This window comes from Alternaria arbusti (genome assembly GCF_024043155.1).
Source record: "Alternaria arbusti strain BMP 1465 chromosome Unknown scaffold_5, whole genome shotgun sequence".
In the NCBI taxonomy this organism is placed as follows: Eukaryota; Fungi; Ascomycota; class Dothideomycetes; order Pleosporales; family Pleosporaceae; genus Alternaria; species Alternaria arbusti.
This window is the reverse complement of record NW_026249945.1, coordinates 1,678,508-1,698,038: the sequence shown is the minus strand read 5'-3', so window position 1 is coordinate 1,698,038 and position 19,531 is coordinate 1,678,508. Positions and strand designations below refer to the sequence as shown.

At 54.1% G+C, this 19,531-nt stretch overlaps 4 protein-coding genes across 4 annotated transcripts; 3 read left to right on the top strand and 1 right to left on the bottom strand.

Moving 5' to 3' along the window:
• Window positions 1-3,416: 3,416 nt before the first annotated feature.
• On the top strand, window positions 3,417-4,482 carry LAE1 (Secondary metabolism regulator lae1; the record flags this gene model as incomplete). The annotated part of the gene is made up of 5 exons (XM_051445623.1): window positions 3,417-3,634; window positions 3,691-3,709; window positions 3,766-3,803; window positions 3,857-4,000; window positions 4,053-4,482. 5 exons carry the CDS (start codon window positions 3,417-3,419, stop codon window positions 4,480-4,482), a joined length of 849 nt encoding a protein of 282 aa, XP_051303720.1.
• Window positions 4,483-11,277: 6,795 nt separating this feature from the next.
• J4E86_005086 (uncharacterized protein) lies at window positions 11,278-12,603 on the bottom strand (the record flags this gene model as incomplete). Its single annotated transcript, XM_051445622.1, has 1 exon — window positions 11,278-12,603. One exon carries the CDS (start codon window positions 12,601-12,603, stop codon window positions 11,278-11,280), a length of 1,326 nt encoding a protein of 441 aa, XP_051303719.1.
• Window positions 12,604-16,165: 3,562 nt separating this feature from the next.
• J4E86_005085 (uncharacterized protein) lies at window positions 16,166-18,148 on the top strand (the record flags this gene model as incomplete). The annotated part of the gene is made up of 2 exons (XM_051445621.1): window positions 16,166-16,939; window positions 16,964-18,148. 2 exons carry the CDS (start codon window positions 16,166-16,168, stop codon window positions 18,146-18,148), a joined length of 1,959 nt encoding a protein of 652 aa, XP_051303718.1.
• A 220-nt stretch (window positions 18,149-18,368) lies between these two features.
• On the top strand, window positions 18,369-18,924 carry J4E86_005084 (uncharacterized protein; the record flags this gene model as incomplete). Its single annotated transcript, XM_051445620.1, has 2 exons — window positions 18,369-18,465; window positions 18,668-18,924. The coding sequence occupies 2 exons, from the start codon at window positions 18,369-18,371 to the stop codon at window positions 18,922-18,924; spliced, it is 354 nt and encodes a 117-aa protein (XP_051303717.1).
• Between the last annotated feature and the right edge of the window lie 607 nt (window positions 18,925-19,531).

Sequence of the window (19,531 nt, the reverse complement as noted above, 5' to 3'; positions counted from 1 at the left end):
GCAGGTGTTCTGCGTGACGTCCCATGTGATCATCAGTGCACTTTGTGCTCGTGCGTTCAAACCTTACAAATTCCAAGTTACACAAATATAGTTGGCTTGTCGTGCACGTACAGCCTGATGGTTCGGTCCGTTGTAAGGGACTGTTTCTGCTAATTCGGCACTTGGTGGTTGCAGCGGCGGCTGCCGTGTGGTTACGGTTGCAAGCAGCCGTCGGGCTGGGTGGTGCGTCTCCAACGGTCTTTGTGAGTTGTACCACCGCACCGCACATGCTGGGATGTGCCGTGACACGGTGACGGCGTGAGATGATGCAGAGGTCCGCGAGTCGAGCACTTGCGGCATACGCAAGGTGTGAACACAGCCAGCGCGGCTGGGTCGACACAATCGTCGCGTATGACAATCTACGGCTGCAATCGAAGGCGTCCGGACGGCACGTATGCTGACTCGTTGCCAGCGCCCAAGATTGGACCCCCCGGAGAAGGAAAAATGTAGCCAGAAGAATCTCACTGCCCGTGGAGGCTGTTTCTGGAAAAGAGATAGCGGCGGTGCTATGTCGAAGGAAGATATGTTGTGCATGAACAACGGGCGCCAAAAGCTCGGTGGGTATCAGGCCGTGTTGTAGACTACACCATGATAAATTTCGCTAACCGCCGCGTCCCCAGTCATCGCAATCTGGCTGCCTCGGATAACCTACACATGCCTGAGCTGGAGATGGTGATATCAGGCCCGCGCCGAAAGTCATTCCGTTGGCGGGCAAGACGGGCAATGACGTAAAGAAGGACCGTAAGTCGGCGCGCCTGGGGTGGGTGGAAGCGCCTGGTCGCTGACTCTGCGTTGGCAAAGGTTTCCGATTAGAGATGTGCTGCAGAAGACGGGCCATGATGCTTGGTTGCGATGTTTCGATGATGTCTACTGTGCAGGTGCACTATAGCTGGAACCGCTTCACCAGGCCTGAAACGCCGTCTCTTGTGCGCTGAGGTGTCGGCAGGGCCCAGGCGCTCATGCTCAGTCGTCTCAGGCTGGACATGTCAGCCCCACGCGCGCTTCATTCTGCAGCCGCGGGCGAATGCCGTCGCGCGATGTGCTGTATCCCAGGCGCGACCCATGTGGGTGCCGGCAGTGACGACCAGCATCGACCTTGTCGTTGGCTGTCAAAAGAGGGGAGACGCTCGCTAGAAGCAGTTCGGCGTCACGGCGCCGTGTTTGTCGCGCGGTGGGTGGGCGGTGGTGGAGGCAGCTCTGGTGTTCATGCGGCATCGACCGACCGGCGGCTCGCCAGTCGCACTTTCCTTCCCAGCCCTATGGAGAGACCCAGCACGCCGGTTCAGCCATGTCAGCGACGACCGTGTTTCACTCTGCCTTGCTCACGGCTGTCTGTCTAGGCCTCCCCGCACTCTTGTCGCCCTCGCGGCCATCAGTCAGCCTGTTTCTTCCTCTCCAACCCTGCAGCCGTCCCTCGCGAGGTTGCATCGTTTCCGATTTATGCTGGTGTTGTGCTGAGAGCTGAAACGGTCCCTCTGTGCCTGCAGGGGGGCCTCGCTACCAGGACTCCGCCGTCTGCATCGTGGAGCTGACATGCTGACATGGGCGCGGTTGGCATGTCCCTCGCGGAACTGTCAACTGCAGCCACGTCGCGTCTCAGTCCCTGGAGCAGCTTGTAACGATTACGTTGGCGTCTTTGTTCAAGTTCTTGCAAAGGCCGGCCCCGCTAGATGCAAGCGATGCAGGATGATCGCCTTCTAGCTATACGCAGAAAGCAGTTCGCGAGCTATAGCTTCCCGTGCTGCGCAGTTCTCTAGACGGCAACTAGGAGCGAATGAGGTGTGTGATCCTAGGCGGTGAACCATGCTTCTGGGAACGCTTTCGACAGCACGCATCACGTATCGACAAAGTTACCTGCCGTGTCGGCGACTGCATGGCCATGGCTTGATCGGCCCAATCGATCTACCTGCTACGTACTTGGCGAACGCTACTGTCACAAAGGGCTCACAAAAGATATCGATGCATTTATTGCTGTTATCGTCGTCGCAAGCAAAGCCTGCTACCGACAGACAGGCGGGGTTGGCCCCTTGCGCAACCCTTCCTGTACCGAACGACCAGTCGGCAGCGGAACGGCGCGCGGCGCTGCAACAAGACTTGTGTCGACAATGCAGTCGAAACGGTGGTCTGCCATAACCTGGTTGCAAGTATTGGGGCAGTGGAATCGGTCCCAGAGTGCTTTTGTGCTATGCTCGCAACGTGCTCTAAACGCTACAGGCGGGCAAACGCGCATGCAGCCTGACGGTCCGCTGGGATAAGCAATTCTTCGGTACTCGTCTCGCGTAAGCACCATGGTGATTGAGCTGCTGCTGGGGATCGCGGAGATTATCCAGCCTGAATGGTATCACCTGAGTAGTCATTTCGGTCTTGGACGCGAAAGCGTCGCCTGGGCCGACAAGCGTCGCTGAGGGCTGATGGTGTCCTGAAGCGGCAGACGACGAGCACAGAACCGGCAGGGTGTGTGTGAATGACGGGAATCCTATTCGCTCGAGTGGAGCATGGTACGGGATTCCGCGCAGGTCGGTTACCACTCTATTGGGCGTCGCGGCCAAGAGGAAGGGTGACGGCGGGCCTGGGGATGCATTACAATGTATGATGGGCATGCGATGATGGTGCGGATGGTGCGTTGATGCTGAGGGTGAGGCGCATGACGGTGTTCCAAGGTTGGGGAGCGGTGTGTGCTGCTACCAGACGACGTGCCTGGGGCACTGGATAGGGAGAGGCTACTAGGAGATTGGTAGGCACTGGCAGGCAGTCGAGTGCACGGATGCGCTTCCGAGAGACGACTGCACCCGCCATTGTGGTAGCCGGAAGACACTTGACTTGGTTGGGTCCAGCTCCGAGCGCGAGTGGCATGGACAGGGCCACCTAATTAATAGTAGCTCAGCTATGGCCTGCGTGCCGATGGGTCCCAGAGAGGTGCAAAAGATGAGTGGAGCACGCCTCGGACTGCCTCTTGCATTGATGCCGGCCTGCTTGTGGTCGACCCAGCGTCAGCACTCGTAGTCGCGCTTGACGGAAGCACTGCAGGGGTCGTCCGCTTTTAAATACCTCCCGCATCGCTCTGCCCTGATGACTGAGATCGCCTTGCTGGACTGTAGCAGTATACCCACGCCTGACCGCACTCGACGCCGTACACGTCCCAAACTCCAGCGCGCCCTGCTTCCGCGTCCCCGTCATCGTCCCATGATCAGCGCATACGACGACTTGGCCCCTAGCACCGCCCTCGCTCGCCGTTAGCCGTCTGCCCTCGCTGTCGATACTTCTCGCTCCAATGGTCACGATGGCTTCGAATGGGTGTGTGCCCCCGCTCTCCGTACCACGCCCGCAGACTGACCCTCGCCCGCAGATTGCCCGTGCCCGCTCAGAACAGCAACTACATGGAAAATGGCCGCTGGTATCATGGCTTCCGGAGAGGCCTCTACATGTACCCGTGCGACGAGCCCGAGAAGGACCGCATGGACATCTACCACCAATTCTTCGCCGTCGCACGGAGAGGGCAGCTGCACCAGGCGCCGGTGCCGACGCAGCCAAATGTGCAGCCCCGCATCCTCGACGTAGGCTGTGGGACGGGCATCTGGGCAATTGACATGGCCGAGTAAGTTGGCCAAAGCAGCCAGAGCTACCTCCGCAAGGCTAACCGCGCCCGTGCAGCAAATACCTAAACGCCGAGGTGCGCCCACTTAAGCATGACGCATTGCTGCCAGACGGCTGACATGATGTGCGCAGGTCCTAGGTTTAGATCTCGTCAATATTCAGCCTGAGAAGTATGCCGCCCGCCCGTCGCTTGTCCGGCCTGACACTGATGCAGCCCCCGCAGAATCCCCCCGAACCTGCGATTCCGAGTACCACGCGACTACGAAAGCCCATGGACGCTGGGCGAGGACTCCTGGGACCTGATCCACCTGCGCATGGCGTGCGGCAGCGTGACGAGCTGGCCCGAACTCTACCAGAAGATTTACTCGTGCGCGCCCTCGCTAGACCCTCGCTTTTGGCGCCCCTGCTAACTGCCGCAGACATCTCAAGCCCGGCACCGGCTGGATAGAGCATATTGAAATCGACATGGAGCCGCGCTGCGACGACTACACGCTGCCCCCAGACAGCATGCTCACCAAGTGGTACGGCTGGCTAGCTGACGCCACGCAACGAGTTTCGCGCCCAATCGCCTACGAACACCGCACCCGCCAGCTGCTGCAGGCCGCCGGCTTCATCGACATCCAGGAGACGGTTATTCGCGTCCCCTACAACACATGGCCCAATGACCCGCACCAGAAGGATATTGGGAGGTGGTACAACTTGGGCCTGACCGAGGGTCTGGAGGCGCTAACCTTTGCACCTCTCACAAGGGTCTATCAGTGGGACCTCAACGCGCATGTCAGGCCAGTGCTCGAGAGTGTTCGCAGGGAAATCTGCAACCGCAAAATCCATGCGTACAACAACATGTAAGTCACGCACCAATCCGCGCCTGCCCACGCCCACTGACCGGCCCAAAGCCACATCTGGACTGCCCGCCGTCCCCAGCAGTAGCATCTCGCACCACCCTTGTACCACTCTGTTCATGGATAGTTTGCCTGCCCGCTACACAGGTAGCCCCTGCCAGGCACCCACCTAGCCCGGACTGGCTTTCCCCCGACGCTCTATCGAGCGCATCAACGCGACGGCCTCGTTACACCTGGACTCTAGAGATGCTTCCAGGATGTTGTGCATTCCGCGACACCATTTTTAGCCTCACTTTCGCCGATCCCATGGCTCACGCACCAGCGCGAACCACCTCGGAACAGGGGATTTTGCCTCTTCTGCCTTTCCTCGCGTCGACTTGCTCTTCACCTAATGGCGCATCTTGCGGTAGGGAAAATCGGGTCTTCTTTGGGCGACTACCCCAGTCTGGCGTTACGGCATGTTAAGAATATGATACCTTGATACCTCGGTTTCCTTGCGACAAAACGATTTGTTTGCCTCTATCTTCACGAGAGCATGGCGGTCTCAGCGCGTCAGCTTCGTTGTGCATGTCACGTTCTTTTGCGTCGGTGCAGCGCACACGACGCGAATCATGGTGGATTGCATGCGGCCTTTTGGCTCCTTTCTGACGAGCATGTTGTTGTTTTTTTAGCGGAGCGATCAGGACCCTTGGTGTGTCCCCTTTCTTCGATAGCACGAGCAGTATATAATAGCTGGAATATACCCCCACTTCCTCTCATAGAGTTTATCGCAACGCCTCTGCTGAGAAAGTCTGTCGGAAGTATCGACCCTCTGGGAAGGAGCCATGACGTCGCACAGGTGGCAATGCACTCTATACTTGTCCGTGGTTTATACGCTGCTGCCACGCGTCGCCGTTCCGACGTGGTGGGCACTCTTGGCTCTGGGCCAGGATGCCCTCTCGAAGATCTGTAACGGTGGAGACCCAGCGGCGCTTCTACACAAGACGGCGGGACGCATAAGATGGGCGCGTATTGTTTCAGTGTTGCATCGCTGCCTCTCGAGGCCCAGGGTGCCGGACCGATCCATTCTGGAGCAATAATAGCAAGCGAGCTGCAGCATGCCATGGCCAACATGGGTGTCTATCGCCCATGCAGTTGCATGCACGATATACTAGACGGCTGCAACTACGATGTCCGACGACGCGCACCCAGTCTAGCAGCTGGACAGTCCAGTGCATGACTCGTATTACGTTTGCAGCAGAGGCAGCAAGTTTGTCGAGGTGGTGGTATGCGGGGTGGGATTGGGGGCGAGGGCGAGGGCAAAGGCGTGCGTTCCGATGCTTTGGGCCGGCCGAGGCTTCTGAGGCTTCTCCCGTATCCCGCGTATGGTACCTTCCGCGGACCCTCCAGGGAAGAAGGGAAGGAACGGCCGGCCGCCCACTCGTAGGAGGAAAGGGTGCATCACTGCATCCAACGTCTGGACTCGGACCTACTCACTCTCCGGTCTTCGCGCACTCCAACGCACGCTGCATGCCACTGCAAATGCGAATGCACCCACGGAAAGCAAACCCATGTTTTCCGCGCTCCCTTTTGCCCACACCCCCATCCACGACGCATCGCAATCTTGCGCCGCGTGCAACCAAACAACGCGTCACGTTCGCGCGACCTGCTAACGACATGGAGAGGCGCCATGTCACCATGTTTGATAACCACGGTCCTTTCTCGGTGCATCCCTCAGCCTGTAATGCGCACACCATTGTCAGTGATCGCCGCACAATGTTCTGACATGTCCGGCACCGCCGTGACAGCTCGCCGGTCGACATCGGCATGAGCAGGCGTTGCCGACGCGCTCTGCCTGCATCGTGACCGCCAATTCGTCACAACCGCGTATTGCATCTGCCATCGCCTTTCGCCAGACTACCGGACTCTGCGCTTCCTCCGAGAACCACGCCTCCCCATCCCCGCAACCGAGCCGCACGTGTAGGGGACCGCTTTTCACCTCCGCCGATTCCGTCCTGCCCTGCGTCTATCTTCTCCTCCTTTCGAGCGGCCGCGACAGCCATGTGCGCACCATCAAGGCATCCACCTCGTCTACCAAACTCCTCCTCTGCTCCAACCTATACACCGCCAATGTGACTGGCGAGCGCTGCAAACTCTATTCCGCCCTAGGACCCAGTCCATGATGCGATTCCCACCCTCCGCTGCCCTCGTTACCGATGGCGAGGTCCTGCCGCGCAGCATCTCACATAGTACACCGACGTGCTGCGCCGGCCCTGCGCCACTATTTCCGCCTGTCACCACGCCGCCTGTATCTTACCACTCTCCCGGATAATCTTCGCCCGCTGCGAACCGCAGTCGCCGACCTAATCGCTGTGCGATATACACACTTGTCCGGTGCTAGCAGAGAATGGTGGAAATGAAACTTTTGCCTCGCTGATCTCTCCGCGCTCCGTCCCCAGTCGCATCAGCTGTCAGGTCGAAAAAAATCTTTGCTGCAGAATACATATGCACGACGTTATGGGATTACACTAGCCCATCTGCCGGTGAGCGGCAACCGTTTGCCTGGTCCTTCGACGTGTTGGTGGCGTGGTTACAACCAACCGTTCGGATCCTCTCCCTGCTCCCAGCTCCCAGCAACAACAACGATGGATTGCTATATTCGGCCCATCTTGTTCGCTCTCGGAGGCAGCGACATTTTACATTATGCAAGGGCGCGCCTTTCGATCCTGCTCGATCCTGCTTGATCCTGCTCCACGGATCCAATGAGCTTTATCCCTCTAACACGATCAGCCAGCCAGCCAGTCAGCCTGCAGAGTGACTGGCCCCACGGACCGGATCCCTCGCAGGTCCCGAAGATGGTCCGCATTAGTTCCCACTGACTTGGTCTTCCCTCGAAGTCCGTCCGTTCGACTCAGTCAGCTCACATCCCCATCGCTTACACTGAGGAAACATTCCGCACCATGCCACCCTAGGCGACCACTGTCATGTAAGTTTCCAACTCCAGTTTATCCTTTCGTTCATTCGGACCCCCACTATGATGACAAACGCTGGGGCCATAAGAGTTCCTCTCCGCTTCCTCATCTCGCATGGGGGAGTGGATTGCAGGAACAGTGCTTTCAAAAACCAGCAATATTCTACCCAGAATCTTCTCAACTTTTCTGATATTCTACAACAAACCACGCGCCCTGGAATGGCGCTTACTCGCCGGGACGTATCCAAAGCTAACAATTGGTCAGGGTCGAACACTCCGGTGCTAAAGCTAGTGCTCTTGTAGCAACTTTAGCAAACTTACTAGCGGAAAGCTTGGTTCGTTTAGTTTCGACTCGGTTAAGCTGAGATCTTGAATCGAGGGTCTGGCATCGGAGAATAGGCAAGAACTGGGAAGGTGGCAGAGATTCGTGACACCACTTGCGTCGCATCTTTGACTCTACACGGCGGTACCGCGTTTGCGGGATCTGCATAGCCGTCGATCCAGGCCGTTCACCTCCGATGACGCGATTCATGAGCCCACGGCGTGGGCATGGGAATGTTCGCATTGCCGATGATCGTCGGTGAGGTAGGTCGTTACGCCAGTCGTCGCATTCGTATAGCAGCTCATCTAGGTAAGAGAGGTACGTACCTACGTATACACGGCCGTGAACGGGTGAGTCGTCAAGCCGCCTACGCATCTCCAACTCTAAGCGTACGAGTAAGTCCGTGGAGAAAATCAGGAAAAGTCCGTGGAGAAACTTGAGTAAGTCCGTAAGGACAATGCACTGACATCGTGGAGCAAAGCCTCAGTCATGCCACCGCCTTTGCTCACACAGCATCGACTCATGGAACGCCCATCCCAATATCTCACCACAGACAGCGGCACACCACCGTATCCGGAACACGAGCTCTACATCCACACCAAAGACCTTCGGGTACGGAAAGCGCGTCACCTGCCTCACGTATATTTGTTGTTCCTTCTCGCTACACTCATTACACTAATTCCCCCATCGTCCGTCGCACTACTACTCCAACTACTCCAAGATGCTAAAGCCACGCCTTCTCTTAGCCCCCGCCCTTGCGGCGGCCAGCCCTCAGGCGTTATTTGACATTGAGCTCGTCGTGATATTTTCCGCTTTGGTTCACTAGTAGGTGCGGTCGATCTTGGCTTCCGCTAGCTTGGGAGATCTAGTCACTGCACTCCGTGCTTTAATTGGCGTTAATATCTCTTAGTTTGCATACCTGCGGCTCGCTTAGGGAGGGTAGTCTGAGTGCAGTTTGGGTGTGGACATGGGAAAGGAGATTTGGTTTGGGGCGCGAAGGCTGAAAGTTTGTTTGGGGGAGGACACGTGGAAAGGAATGGGCGTTTGGAGGTGGCTGCGTGTAGTATGGTGTGGTGTGGGATATGCCTGGGCAGATGTGTGATGTAAGGACTACTACTGCATCTGTTCTAGCATCAACCAACCCCAACGTCAAGGCATGTTGCCATGCTCTTCTTATAATCCAGAGTCTCAATCGTATACATTAATTCTAACGCGTAGCCCTGTCATGCTTCTTGTAAATCCAGCAGTGAAACTTAAAGAACATCCACCCATCTCCCTCTCAACCCCATTCCTTTCTCTAGACATTATAATCTTACACACCTCCCCTCTCAATCACACCAGCCAACCATGTCAAACTCCTTCTTCTGTTCCCTCTCTTCTCCTTCTTCCCTCCCACCTTCCAAGAAGCAATAGTAGCTTCTCTACACAACGGCCCTCCGTCTTCTTCCCGCTCATCTTCCGACACTACGATGTCGCTATCGACAACGATTCCTATTTTCCCATCATGCGCGTTGTAGTTGCATGGAGCCAGCGGGGCTGGAGCCCAGCAGGGTGTCGAACATGTACACGCGAGATATGATGCCGGCGCGAACATGTGTGCGAAGAAGTCTTGAACTGCGTCGGAGAGGTGATTGCAAGTCATTTGGTGGTGTGGGTGTGGTGAGTGCGCGAGTTTACTGGAGGAAGAAGGTAGGTAAGGCGTTTGGTGCTGGTAGTGCTGCGCGAGCATGGTGTTGTATGCTGAGATGTCGAGAATGTTTGGGTAGAGTGACATGTGGTGGTGTGTGGAAGATGTAGTACGCTCTTTGTGTTTGGTTGTGCTTGGTTGTGTTCGGTATAGTGATGTAGAGGTTTGGTGGTTAAGGTGTTGGTGAAGATACAATGGTACCTAGGTAGTGTTGCGCTTGGTAGTAACAATTACAGCAGTATCGATGCAGTCAGATAGCTGTAGTATATACTCGAACTCACTCTGATCCAACACTACGTCAACATCTTCTGCCAGACATCCCATGACCGAACGAGACAGAACACCATGGTGTGACTTCCAGGCGATCCAGTATACCAACCTCGGGCAATTCCACCTGTGATGAGAAAACAACAACTCGAGGAAACAGGTGTAAAATGCGGCTGTCAACATGCGCACGTCGTTCCACACAACGACGCAGGGTCCTGATGGTGGAGAGACAAGTGGCGTGATGGTTCGCGGCGGAAGCAGCCGGTCTCGCCACCACAACCACGCGGCATGCGTTCCCCGCTGCGACCCGATCCCTGTGTATCAGTAATCCTCCATTTACAACTATAGTGCAATTGCAGTAACGCAGTAGAGACCAAGGACTCAGAATGGGAGAATGGGGTGATGTTGCGTTGATGCGTGTAGGGACTGAAATACGATGTCGCGTGTTGGGTGCATGCACATGAAGCCCGTTTTAGCATTTGGAGTCTCACCACCACGTTTGGTGTTATGGCGAGATGGGGAGGTGGTATGGATGGGAAAGAGTATTTAATGTACATGTGATGGTTCTGCTGAGGGCTCTGGATATAACGACACAACGATAAGATCGATATCAACGTCGACATCTACAGCTGCTCATCTATCTTCTACATTACGAGAACGATAACGATAACGAGAACAACAAACATGACCACCAAACCAACCCTCTCCAATCCTCAGCTCACAGCAATCACTGCCGCAGACCTCGCTTTCGAGCGCGAGAAAGCTGCCATAACGTCTTATGAAGATGGTTGGGATCGGTGGGATGGGCCGATTTATCCTATTGGCTATGTGCAGTGTCGAATGCGTAAGTCATCTTCCAATTCTCTTGTTACTCATGCGAGATCGAGAAGATGACCGGATAGCTGACTATCTCCGCGCAGAGGAAGATGGATACGTTGCACCGAGCGGAATCAAGGAAGTGAAGGGGAAAGGCGTGGAAGTTACAGTGATGGAGGTCAGTGAGGAGTGAAGGCGCATAGATGATTTTGAGAGTCATGTTTTCTTGGGTGTTGCGGCGCTTGGGAGAGGAAGCTGTTACATGGGATGGCTTTGTTTGGATATGTATTTGATACATCGATTTAACCTCTGGTGCTTGAGCATAACAACATAATGTGCACACATTTCGCACCACAGTCTGGAAGCTTGCTGTACACACATTTCACGCTGAAGACTGCTGGATAGAAGAGTCAAGTCTAGATGCCGTGTATTCAAGTACAGCGAAGACTATCTCATGGCTCCAGCCGCGACAATGGCATTGCCTAAGCTCACTCAAGCGCCTTTACCTAGCGCATACCAGTTTACTTCCATGTCCAAAACGCCTGTCATTACAAAAGTGCGATACGCGACGCGTATCTAGTACGAGTTGGCCGTGATGAGAATAAGTTATCAGTGTGCGATTGCACAAAACTCATCTTGTAAAGTTGTGACCGCTGACGTGGAACGCTTTATGTTTTCATCCCAGACCCCACCAACGCCGAGTGGATGCTGTATTGATGCCAGCATCGCGTAAAGAAAAACAAAGGGAACCAAAAGATTCTCAGCTAGCCTGCTTGATCTTGAGATCCATGACATACTGCATCAAGCTGCAGTCGTCACACTTGACAAGCGACTGGAGAGCCTTGACCCTCGTCCGGAGTAGTTGGTTCTCATCTGCCAGGCTCTTCTTGTCCTTCTCCATTTGCTTGATGTAGGCAGTCGCCGAAGCTAGGATGACTGCTTTGCTAGGCTTCGAGGGTGTAGGTAGGTCCTCGATATCAGCGCCGTCGCATGCTCGTTGGCTTTGGAGGGAGGGCACGACACGCTTTAGGGAATCTAGTTGTGTGTTGAGCGATTCTCGGTACTTTCGTTCGACTTGGTTGTGCGGTAGTCGTCGGCGTGGCTTTGTCTTATCATCATCGTTGGCTTGGGGTGATTCTTTGGCGGAGGCGTCTTCTGTCGTCTCGCTCTTCATTCGTTGCCGGTCGTCTGATGGGGATGTGGTTGTGTCTTTGCTTTCTCTCTGTTGGGTTGAGAAGCCGTTTGCTGATGCGTCGCTTTCGGATCGCTTCTTGGGGCGTGGTTGGATCTCCACTATACCGTCTTCGGCAGTGACTTCTTGTGGGTCATTAAGTAGGTTGCTGATACTTGGGAGAGCGTCCTGGTCTGCGAACAAGAAGGGAGCACATCCTCCGCCGCACGTCGATGGATTAGGCGGTGAACCATTTACATCGTGATTGGGGCAAAGTGGGGATGTCCAGCAGGCAGAGAGTATGTCTGGCTTGTTCTTCGTACGTTTCGACGTAGTGTTCGCTGTTGTTGATGTTTGAGTTCTCTCAAGCCCTGGCTTGGTAGTGGTAGATGATCCTTTCGGGCCGTCGGGGAAGGTGAGGTCTTCGACGAAACCGGAATCTAGGTTGTTGGGAAACAAAGATTCATAGGCAGGGTTGGGAAAGGTGTTGGCACGTTGGAGCGCTTGCCTCTGAGCTGGCGGCATGTTGGCTGACTGGTCTAAGCCGTTTACGTCTGATGGTGTCTGAGATGTAGAGTTGTTGCCAGCCCCAAGTACAGGCTCGGGTGACGACTCATTGGTTGATCTCCCTCCACCGATGTTGTTGCCAAAGGGCTTGAGGACGTCGAGATCGCCCAGGAAGTAGTCGTTAGGCAGGAATAGCGAGTCGTCAAAGTAAGGATCGCCTGATGTTCCTCCGAGAAGGGAATCGAAATTGGTGACGTCTTCAGGTGAAGAGCCTGACGTGTCGGTGGTGGTCGACTTGGGCATCTGGGAAGTGGGAGGGGCAGACGTTGGTGGTAAAAGATCGGACCATTGGTCGTTCGGTAGGTTGAAACCCTCAGTATTGAGGAATGCGTCCCAATTGAGAGCCATGGTGATAATAGTCCGCGGGTGGGTTGTCGCACGGAAGAGCTCACGCGTTGATCAGGAGATACAATCGCTAAGGTACCCTGGCCAAGCCACACGTGAGACTAGCGGGCGAGGTGCAGGATCAGGGTCGAGCTGGGGTCGAGGTTATAAACGCGGGCACTTCCTTTGTCTTTGTCAAGTTAAAGAGATGCTCGTCGGTACTCAACATGGGTCGATGGTGAAGATGTATCCACGCGTTTGAGAGAAGTTTCTCTAGTTTTTACACGGGAACAAGCGATGGCTTAAGGCGGGTGAGTAAGACCCAAGGAACAGCTTGGCAGTAGTTGCAGGTCAATCCAGGCGAAGTCCACACCGTTTCGTGGTACTCCTCGTACGGGGTTTGATCTACCGACTGGTCCAGGGGTATGAAGATGCAGTATCGAGAGTGGCAGGTGTAAAGGGCAGTCAAAATCCTAGAAAATGTCAGTCGCTCCAACGGGACTTTCGGTACAGCAATTGTGCGGAAGTTGTCCTGTGCCAGGTTCTGCGCTGTTCTAGATTACCAAGGTAGAGGTTGATCAGACCACCAAAGAGTGGCGTGACATTTCCCTGCGCCCCGCTCCATGCCCGGAACCATCCTAGCGATGGCACGCCGTGCGCCTCATTACGAGCTCCTAGCCACAGCAGTATCTTTTTCGCATTGTTTTCGGAATGCCGTCGCTCTTGTGCCTGAAGATCATAACAGGGTGACATGGGATGAAAAGAGTGCAGGTGTGTTGAAGACGATGCCATGTTAGAGCGGGAGCCAACGACACTCCCGTTAGCGGCCTCGGCTGCCCCACTAATAGCAGCCGCATCTCAACATGCGCCTATGCTATCAAGACCAAGCCTGTATGCCCTCTCTGTTTGCAGGGGAAGTGAAAGCACGCGAATAGTCTTCGCAAGAGGTTCAAAACTCGTTTGGTGTATCTATTCGAATCGATATAGCGAGAACTATGTCGCCAAGACAAGGAAATGCCGGGCATCTAGAGGTCACCCGTAGACTAAGCTCTACTCCCCTATATCCTGGGACTTTAGTTATCCATGTCCCTAGATTATCACCATCGAATTATTTCCTCTCGTCGGTGTGGTGCTATCATTACGCTTGAGCGGAAGGCCATTGCTCTTCCTAAGACGCATAGTGTCTTGAGTTGAGTATATTGACCCACTTCTTCATAGTCTCCGCCCGACCGCTCGACCGACCCTGGCATTCTCAATATTAAAAAGGCAGGTACTGGAGAACCGTCCGTTAGCCGTACGCGGCTGTGGCGCGGATGCTCCCGTGTAGGCGAAGCAACTAGAAACCCGTTGTTAAACCCGTCTCCGCTGCGTCTAAGCCCTGGCTGTGCATCGCTCCGGGCTCTTCGATCTAAGGTCTGGTCCGCCTGTTCGCGGATGTGGTCGCTCTCGATTGCCCAAAGCAGCCTATGCCAAGATCTGGTAGTGATGTGCATCATCTTCCGAAGATTCAAGAGCCTCACGAGGCTTGAACTGTGTCTCTCATTGTCCATTGCAGCAGTTATACCATTAAGACTACCGGAATGGTTGGATCCATCCCTTCGCGGACTTTTCTTCTCGCTGCCCGAGACCCGGGTATTATCGGTCGATGGCACAAGGGACAGTACTCATTGTACCTTGTGAACCACTCGTCGAGACAATGTGAGTGGAAAGCGTGAGAGCAGTGAAGTCCCCGAACTTGCGCATCTTCGGCGAAATCGTCAAGGCAGATGGCGCTGTCACACAATCAGTCCAGTCCGCTCATCGAATATGGCTTATTTGGCATACTCACCACAGGGGATCGGATGCTTGCGTTGAATCAGATGTCTTCTCCTTTTGGCTTTCGAGCCAATCATAGAAGTTTTGAGATTTGATGTGCGTCTCCAGCTCGTCTTGTCGCGTCTTCCAGCGCTTCTCTTTGTGATCAGACTCATCGCGGACGCATCGTGGGAGAATGAAGCCCCTGCGGCGGTTCCTATCGTCAGCTTAGACATGCATGAGGTCCTCTGACACCAGTGCGAAAACTGACATGATGACCAGCGTAAGAAGTAAAATGATCAAGACCGAGGGCACGATGATCGCGATGACGATCGTACCACTTTTAACACTCGCCGGCGACGTCTCTTCTTCAGTGTTGTTTGCCATAATAATAAGATTGGTAGGGTATATCCACACAGAGAGAAGAGAGAGAGCCAAAGCTTGAGCGCGCTTCGAGGTGTTGCGTATATACGGCGGATTGGATTTCCTTTGTCGACCGATTCAAGCTGCGTGCATACCAAGGGTGTCGCAATCACCGACCGCGCGCATGTGGTGACCCCAGAGTAACGGAATGTATGGCTTGAGGACCACGGGATGGGTAGATAGGAAAGCAGTGTTCACGTTCGAGCGCGCAGCTCGGAAGAAGGCGGATTCGCAGAGACAGAGGAAGACCCAACCTTAAAAGTAGCTACATCATCGTCAGATGAAGCCCAAGACTGGCTCTGCAGCTCGATACACCCAATGCGGGCTTGGCCTATCTAACTTTGACGCGTCGCTCCTCTCAGCGTGCTCCATTCCTGAGCCAAGGGCAGAGCTCTTAAAGTTGGCCAACCAGGTTTCATCGGTGTGCTCTTGTGACGCGGGGTCGAGAGCTGAAAGGGCCGACAAACTTTATGGAGGGCAAGGCGCCCGCGTTGTAACATGCTGCGCAACCTTATAAACCTCGATCCACGGGAGAACAAGAACTCTTGGGTGGGACGATGGCGCTAGCAGTCGGGCCATGTGAGGGTGTGAAGGATCGGTGCCCCAGGTGGAGACGGAAGGTAGGCGCTAGGACCCACACCACGCCCATCACTTGTGGGGTAGCAGATCTTGTAAACTGGAGTTCTGCTCGCGATGAGCATCTTGTTACCTATTTCTTGGTATAGGCGTCGTGGTCATTCGAGTGCGTGAGTTCCCTTTTGGAGAACCTCGGGAAGGTTTCCTGAGCACGAGCCCTATGCCGAATGTGGCCTAGGGCGTAGCACCAGATAGACGAGTTCGTTCGTAAGCAAGCACGCAAGCAACACGCAAGCCTCATCCGCTACGTACCGTTTCGCCGACGCGCCGCGCAAAGCCACACAGCTAGGCACACAAAGGCCCTGCATTCGAAAGCGAGAAACACGCCCGCTCTCTGGAAGAATATCACATGGTGCCGGACTATCCACAACACAACGCCAGCTGAACATACAGGTGAACTAGTATGTTCCAATGGCCGGATCGAGGATCCGAACGAGCGAATGACATAGCCTCCGTTTAGCTTTGCAAACTTCAGCCGCAAATGCGCATCTTCATCTGGCCTCGCGTCTCTCATTTTGTACACAAACGAGCAAGCTGAAGATATGGCGTTCCTCGGCCGGTCTGGGCTCGTCTTATATCGATCTTGGCGCATCCAGCGGCATGCAGTGGATGTAATACGCTTGGTGTTTGACGCGCAGATTAGGTATATTTGAAGGGATGAACCTTCAATGCCGGATATGTCCAGCAACTCTGGGGTCTATCCAAATTCATCGTTCTCTTTCGGCACACAAACATGCCATATCAATACCAACCACTTCCGATTGTCCAAAACTCGGAGGATGCCTATGTACGATTGCTGGAAGTTCACAGGGGCACTCGAAGTGGCCCCATCACCGGTCGACTGTACACAACATTGTTGTCGGAAGCCCCAAAGTTCTATGCTCTCTCCTACTGCTGGGGCCCTGAGCCACACGAAGCTACCATTCATATTACCAACGCGGCCCCACCTCGTGATCTGGAGAACGACAACACTCTGAAGATACCTAAAACTTTGATCCCTTTGCTATACGAGATCCGTCAATGGGGTTGGCTGAAAGCACGCACCCTGTGGGTCGACAGCGTGTGCTTGAACCAGAAAGACGATGATGAGAAGACCGCACAAGTACCAAAGATGCGACAAATATATATTAAGGCTACTGCTACTGTGAGCTGGCTGGGTTTGGGAGACGAGGGGATAGAAGCAGCTTTCAAATATGCTTCTGGGCTGCATACGACCTTCAGACGAGAGTTGGCGGAACAGAAGCACATTGAACTGACGCCGGAAGAAGAGAAAGAGGGAGATGTGCGCGTAAAAGTCAAAGTAGGCGATCCAGCACTTGAGACGTTGCTGAGACTCTTGGATCGGCCTTACTTCGAGCGGTCTTGGATCATGCAAGAAGTCGTTGTTTCTAGCCAGGTGTGGTTCATGTGTGGAAGCGCCAAGATACCCTGGCAATCGCTACAAGCTGCATATCTATATCTAATGACGAGTCAGCTGTGGCTGTGGGAGTTTTACCAAGGAGCCAGGGTAAGTAACGTCATCCTCATGAAGCTCAGTGAGATGGAATGGACAAGTGGCGTCGATCTCGATTGGCCGGGGACGCTGCTAAGGCATCGCGTGTGTTTTGCTAAGGATCCCAAAGACAAGATCTACGCTTTCTACGGTATGAGATGTAAGAAGGCACTGGACAAGCTCGAAATCAAGCCAAACTACGACAAGAAATTCACGACGGATATACTGTACACTCAACTGGCTGCGCGCACGCTTCAAAACAGGCAAGCAGCAATCTTACATGTGCCTCGTCTCACTACCACCTCCAAAGAAGAAAACGACCCAGACTTCAAGCAGATTACACTCGCATCCTGGGTACCGGACTGGCGTTGGACAGAAGCAACACCAATGTCGCTGGTCAGGACCGAAATGCTCGCCGACGATGTCAACACAACGCGAGACTATCATGCTTCAAACGACTCTAAATTCGAACCTCGCTTCGACCTCGAGGCGTACAACTCACCACAAGGTCAAGCCAAGCATTTGAAAGGCTTGCCCAAGACGCTGATTCTTTCTGGAGTTGCAGTGGCGAGGGTCTTACAACTCACACCACGCCGTTGGATAATGCAGAAAGCTCCACTTCGCCAGTCATTGTTCGAACAAGCCAAGCTACTACAGTTCAACATGCAACAGATCTATGAATGGGAGGCTCTGTTCCGACCCCAGAACGCCAAACAAGTCTACTCTGCGACAGGCGAGAACGCGACGGAAGCTATGTACGAGACGTTCATGGCCGGCGAGACACAGAATACACCAGAAGTTAAGAGAAGCGCCTATGGAGCGTTCGAGAAACGCCAGAAACTCTTGCGGCTGTTTCACAAACTGAACATCCATCGCTTCTTGATTTGCTACAAAATGGTAGTTCTGGTCGAGCGTGTGTTTCGCCGCTTTGGCTGGGTCAATCCTGAAGCGCAGTTCAGGTCTATGGCGGGTCATATAGGTAACCGCAAGGGCGCGCGGATGGTCGCTCTTGGAGACTCTAAAACGGCCTATCATGCTCTAGTACCGAGTATATGTCGGCTTGGAGACCACGTTGTGCTAGTTGGTGGCGTAATGACGCCGCTCATATTGCGGGAAGGTGGAGGTACGTGGGAGTTCATAGGTGACGCTTACGTTCATGGAATCATGAAGGGTGAGCTTTGGGAGAAGAGCAAGGGAAATCGTCAAGACATGTCGATTGCTTGAAAGGCGAGGTCTTTCACGCCACTCTCGGAATTCGCGCACGGTCTGCAAAATGGTGGTCTTTACATTGCCATCACTGCCAGATCCACGCTATAGGCACCACCAGTCTAACTCGGCCACCGCGCACTCTAATCCCCACCTGCTTCCACATCTAAAAAGCTCGCATTATCAACACCCGGAACTTCAGTAGAGTCGAACACTTTTTGACATTCTACAATACAGCATGTCTCAATCGAAGATTACAACTTTCGCCAACGAGACATTGGACAAGATCTTCGCCTACCTCGCCAACAAGGATGCCTGGCTTGCTCTGATCAAGGGTAAAGTAGCAACTACGAATAGCTCTCAAGATATCTTGCTAACTTGTTACTAGTATGTAGGCCCCTTGCTATGCTTTGCCAACGCGGTTCTAAGACATTTTATTATTCGTGCTAACAGCTTGATAGACACACTATAGCTTCAGAGCATCAGCCCAGCAACTTCTCTACCGCGACATCCAAGTACCTACGCAACATACTCCAGTTCATAATGGACGCTGCTCGATGCTCTCGACCGCGCTCACAGCCGCCCCGCACCTCGCCGGCTCAGTACAAACGCTACAAATCGATTGCCAGCTCGAAGGCGCGTACCCATATGGCAAGCTATCCCTCGAACGAGACGCGATTCGGGAGATTCTCGCCAAAATTGCCAATCTACAAAACTTGACTATCTTTATCCTGGATGATCCGCGATCAACGTTTCAGCAAATGGACGCATCATCCGAGATTGCTCAAATGTAAGATTACTGACCAAACGTGATTGTCGGCAAGGAGCTAACGTCAGATACAGGCTGAGAGATCACACCACCGCACCTATCAGCATAGACTGTCCCGAGCATCACTTAGCCATGTCAACTTGGCTCTTCGGTCTGCCCACCGCCAAAACACTAGTCGTATGAGAGAATATCACGCACGCAGCGCTCGGGTATTGGACCGCGCCCTCCATCCAATGGTTTGACACAGTCAACTTCAGAAATCTCACCTCCATCGACTACAAATGGTGTACATATCCATCAATACACAATGGACGTGCTGCTGTGAAGAAAGCTGGCACTGCTAGTCAACTGGAGAAATTGCGCTTCACATGGTACCTCGACAGCGCGCCCACACTCGGCCTAGATGGCAGCATCGCTAATTTATGGGCGACTCAACAGACGCTACGAGAACTCACTATTTTGCCTGGCATATGCTACGAAGTACCGCAGAGACCTTGGAGCCCAACTAGATTCACCAATTTTACCGCCTTGCGGATTCTGCATGTGCCGGCTTTCGCGTTTTTCGAGGAAATGTCATGCGGTAGCCTGAAAGCAAATCCCAACCGCGCAGGCTTTGAACTCAGGAGCGATAT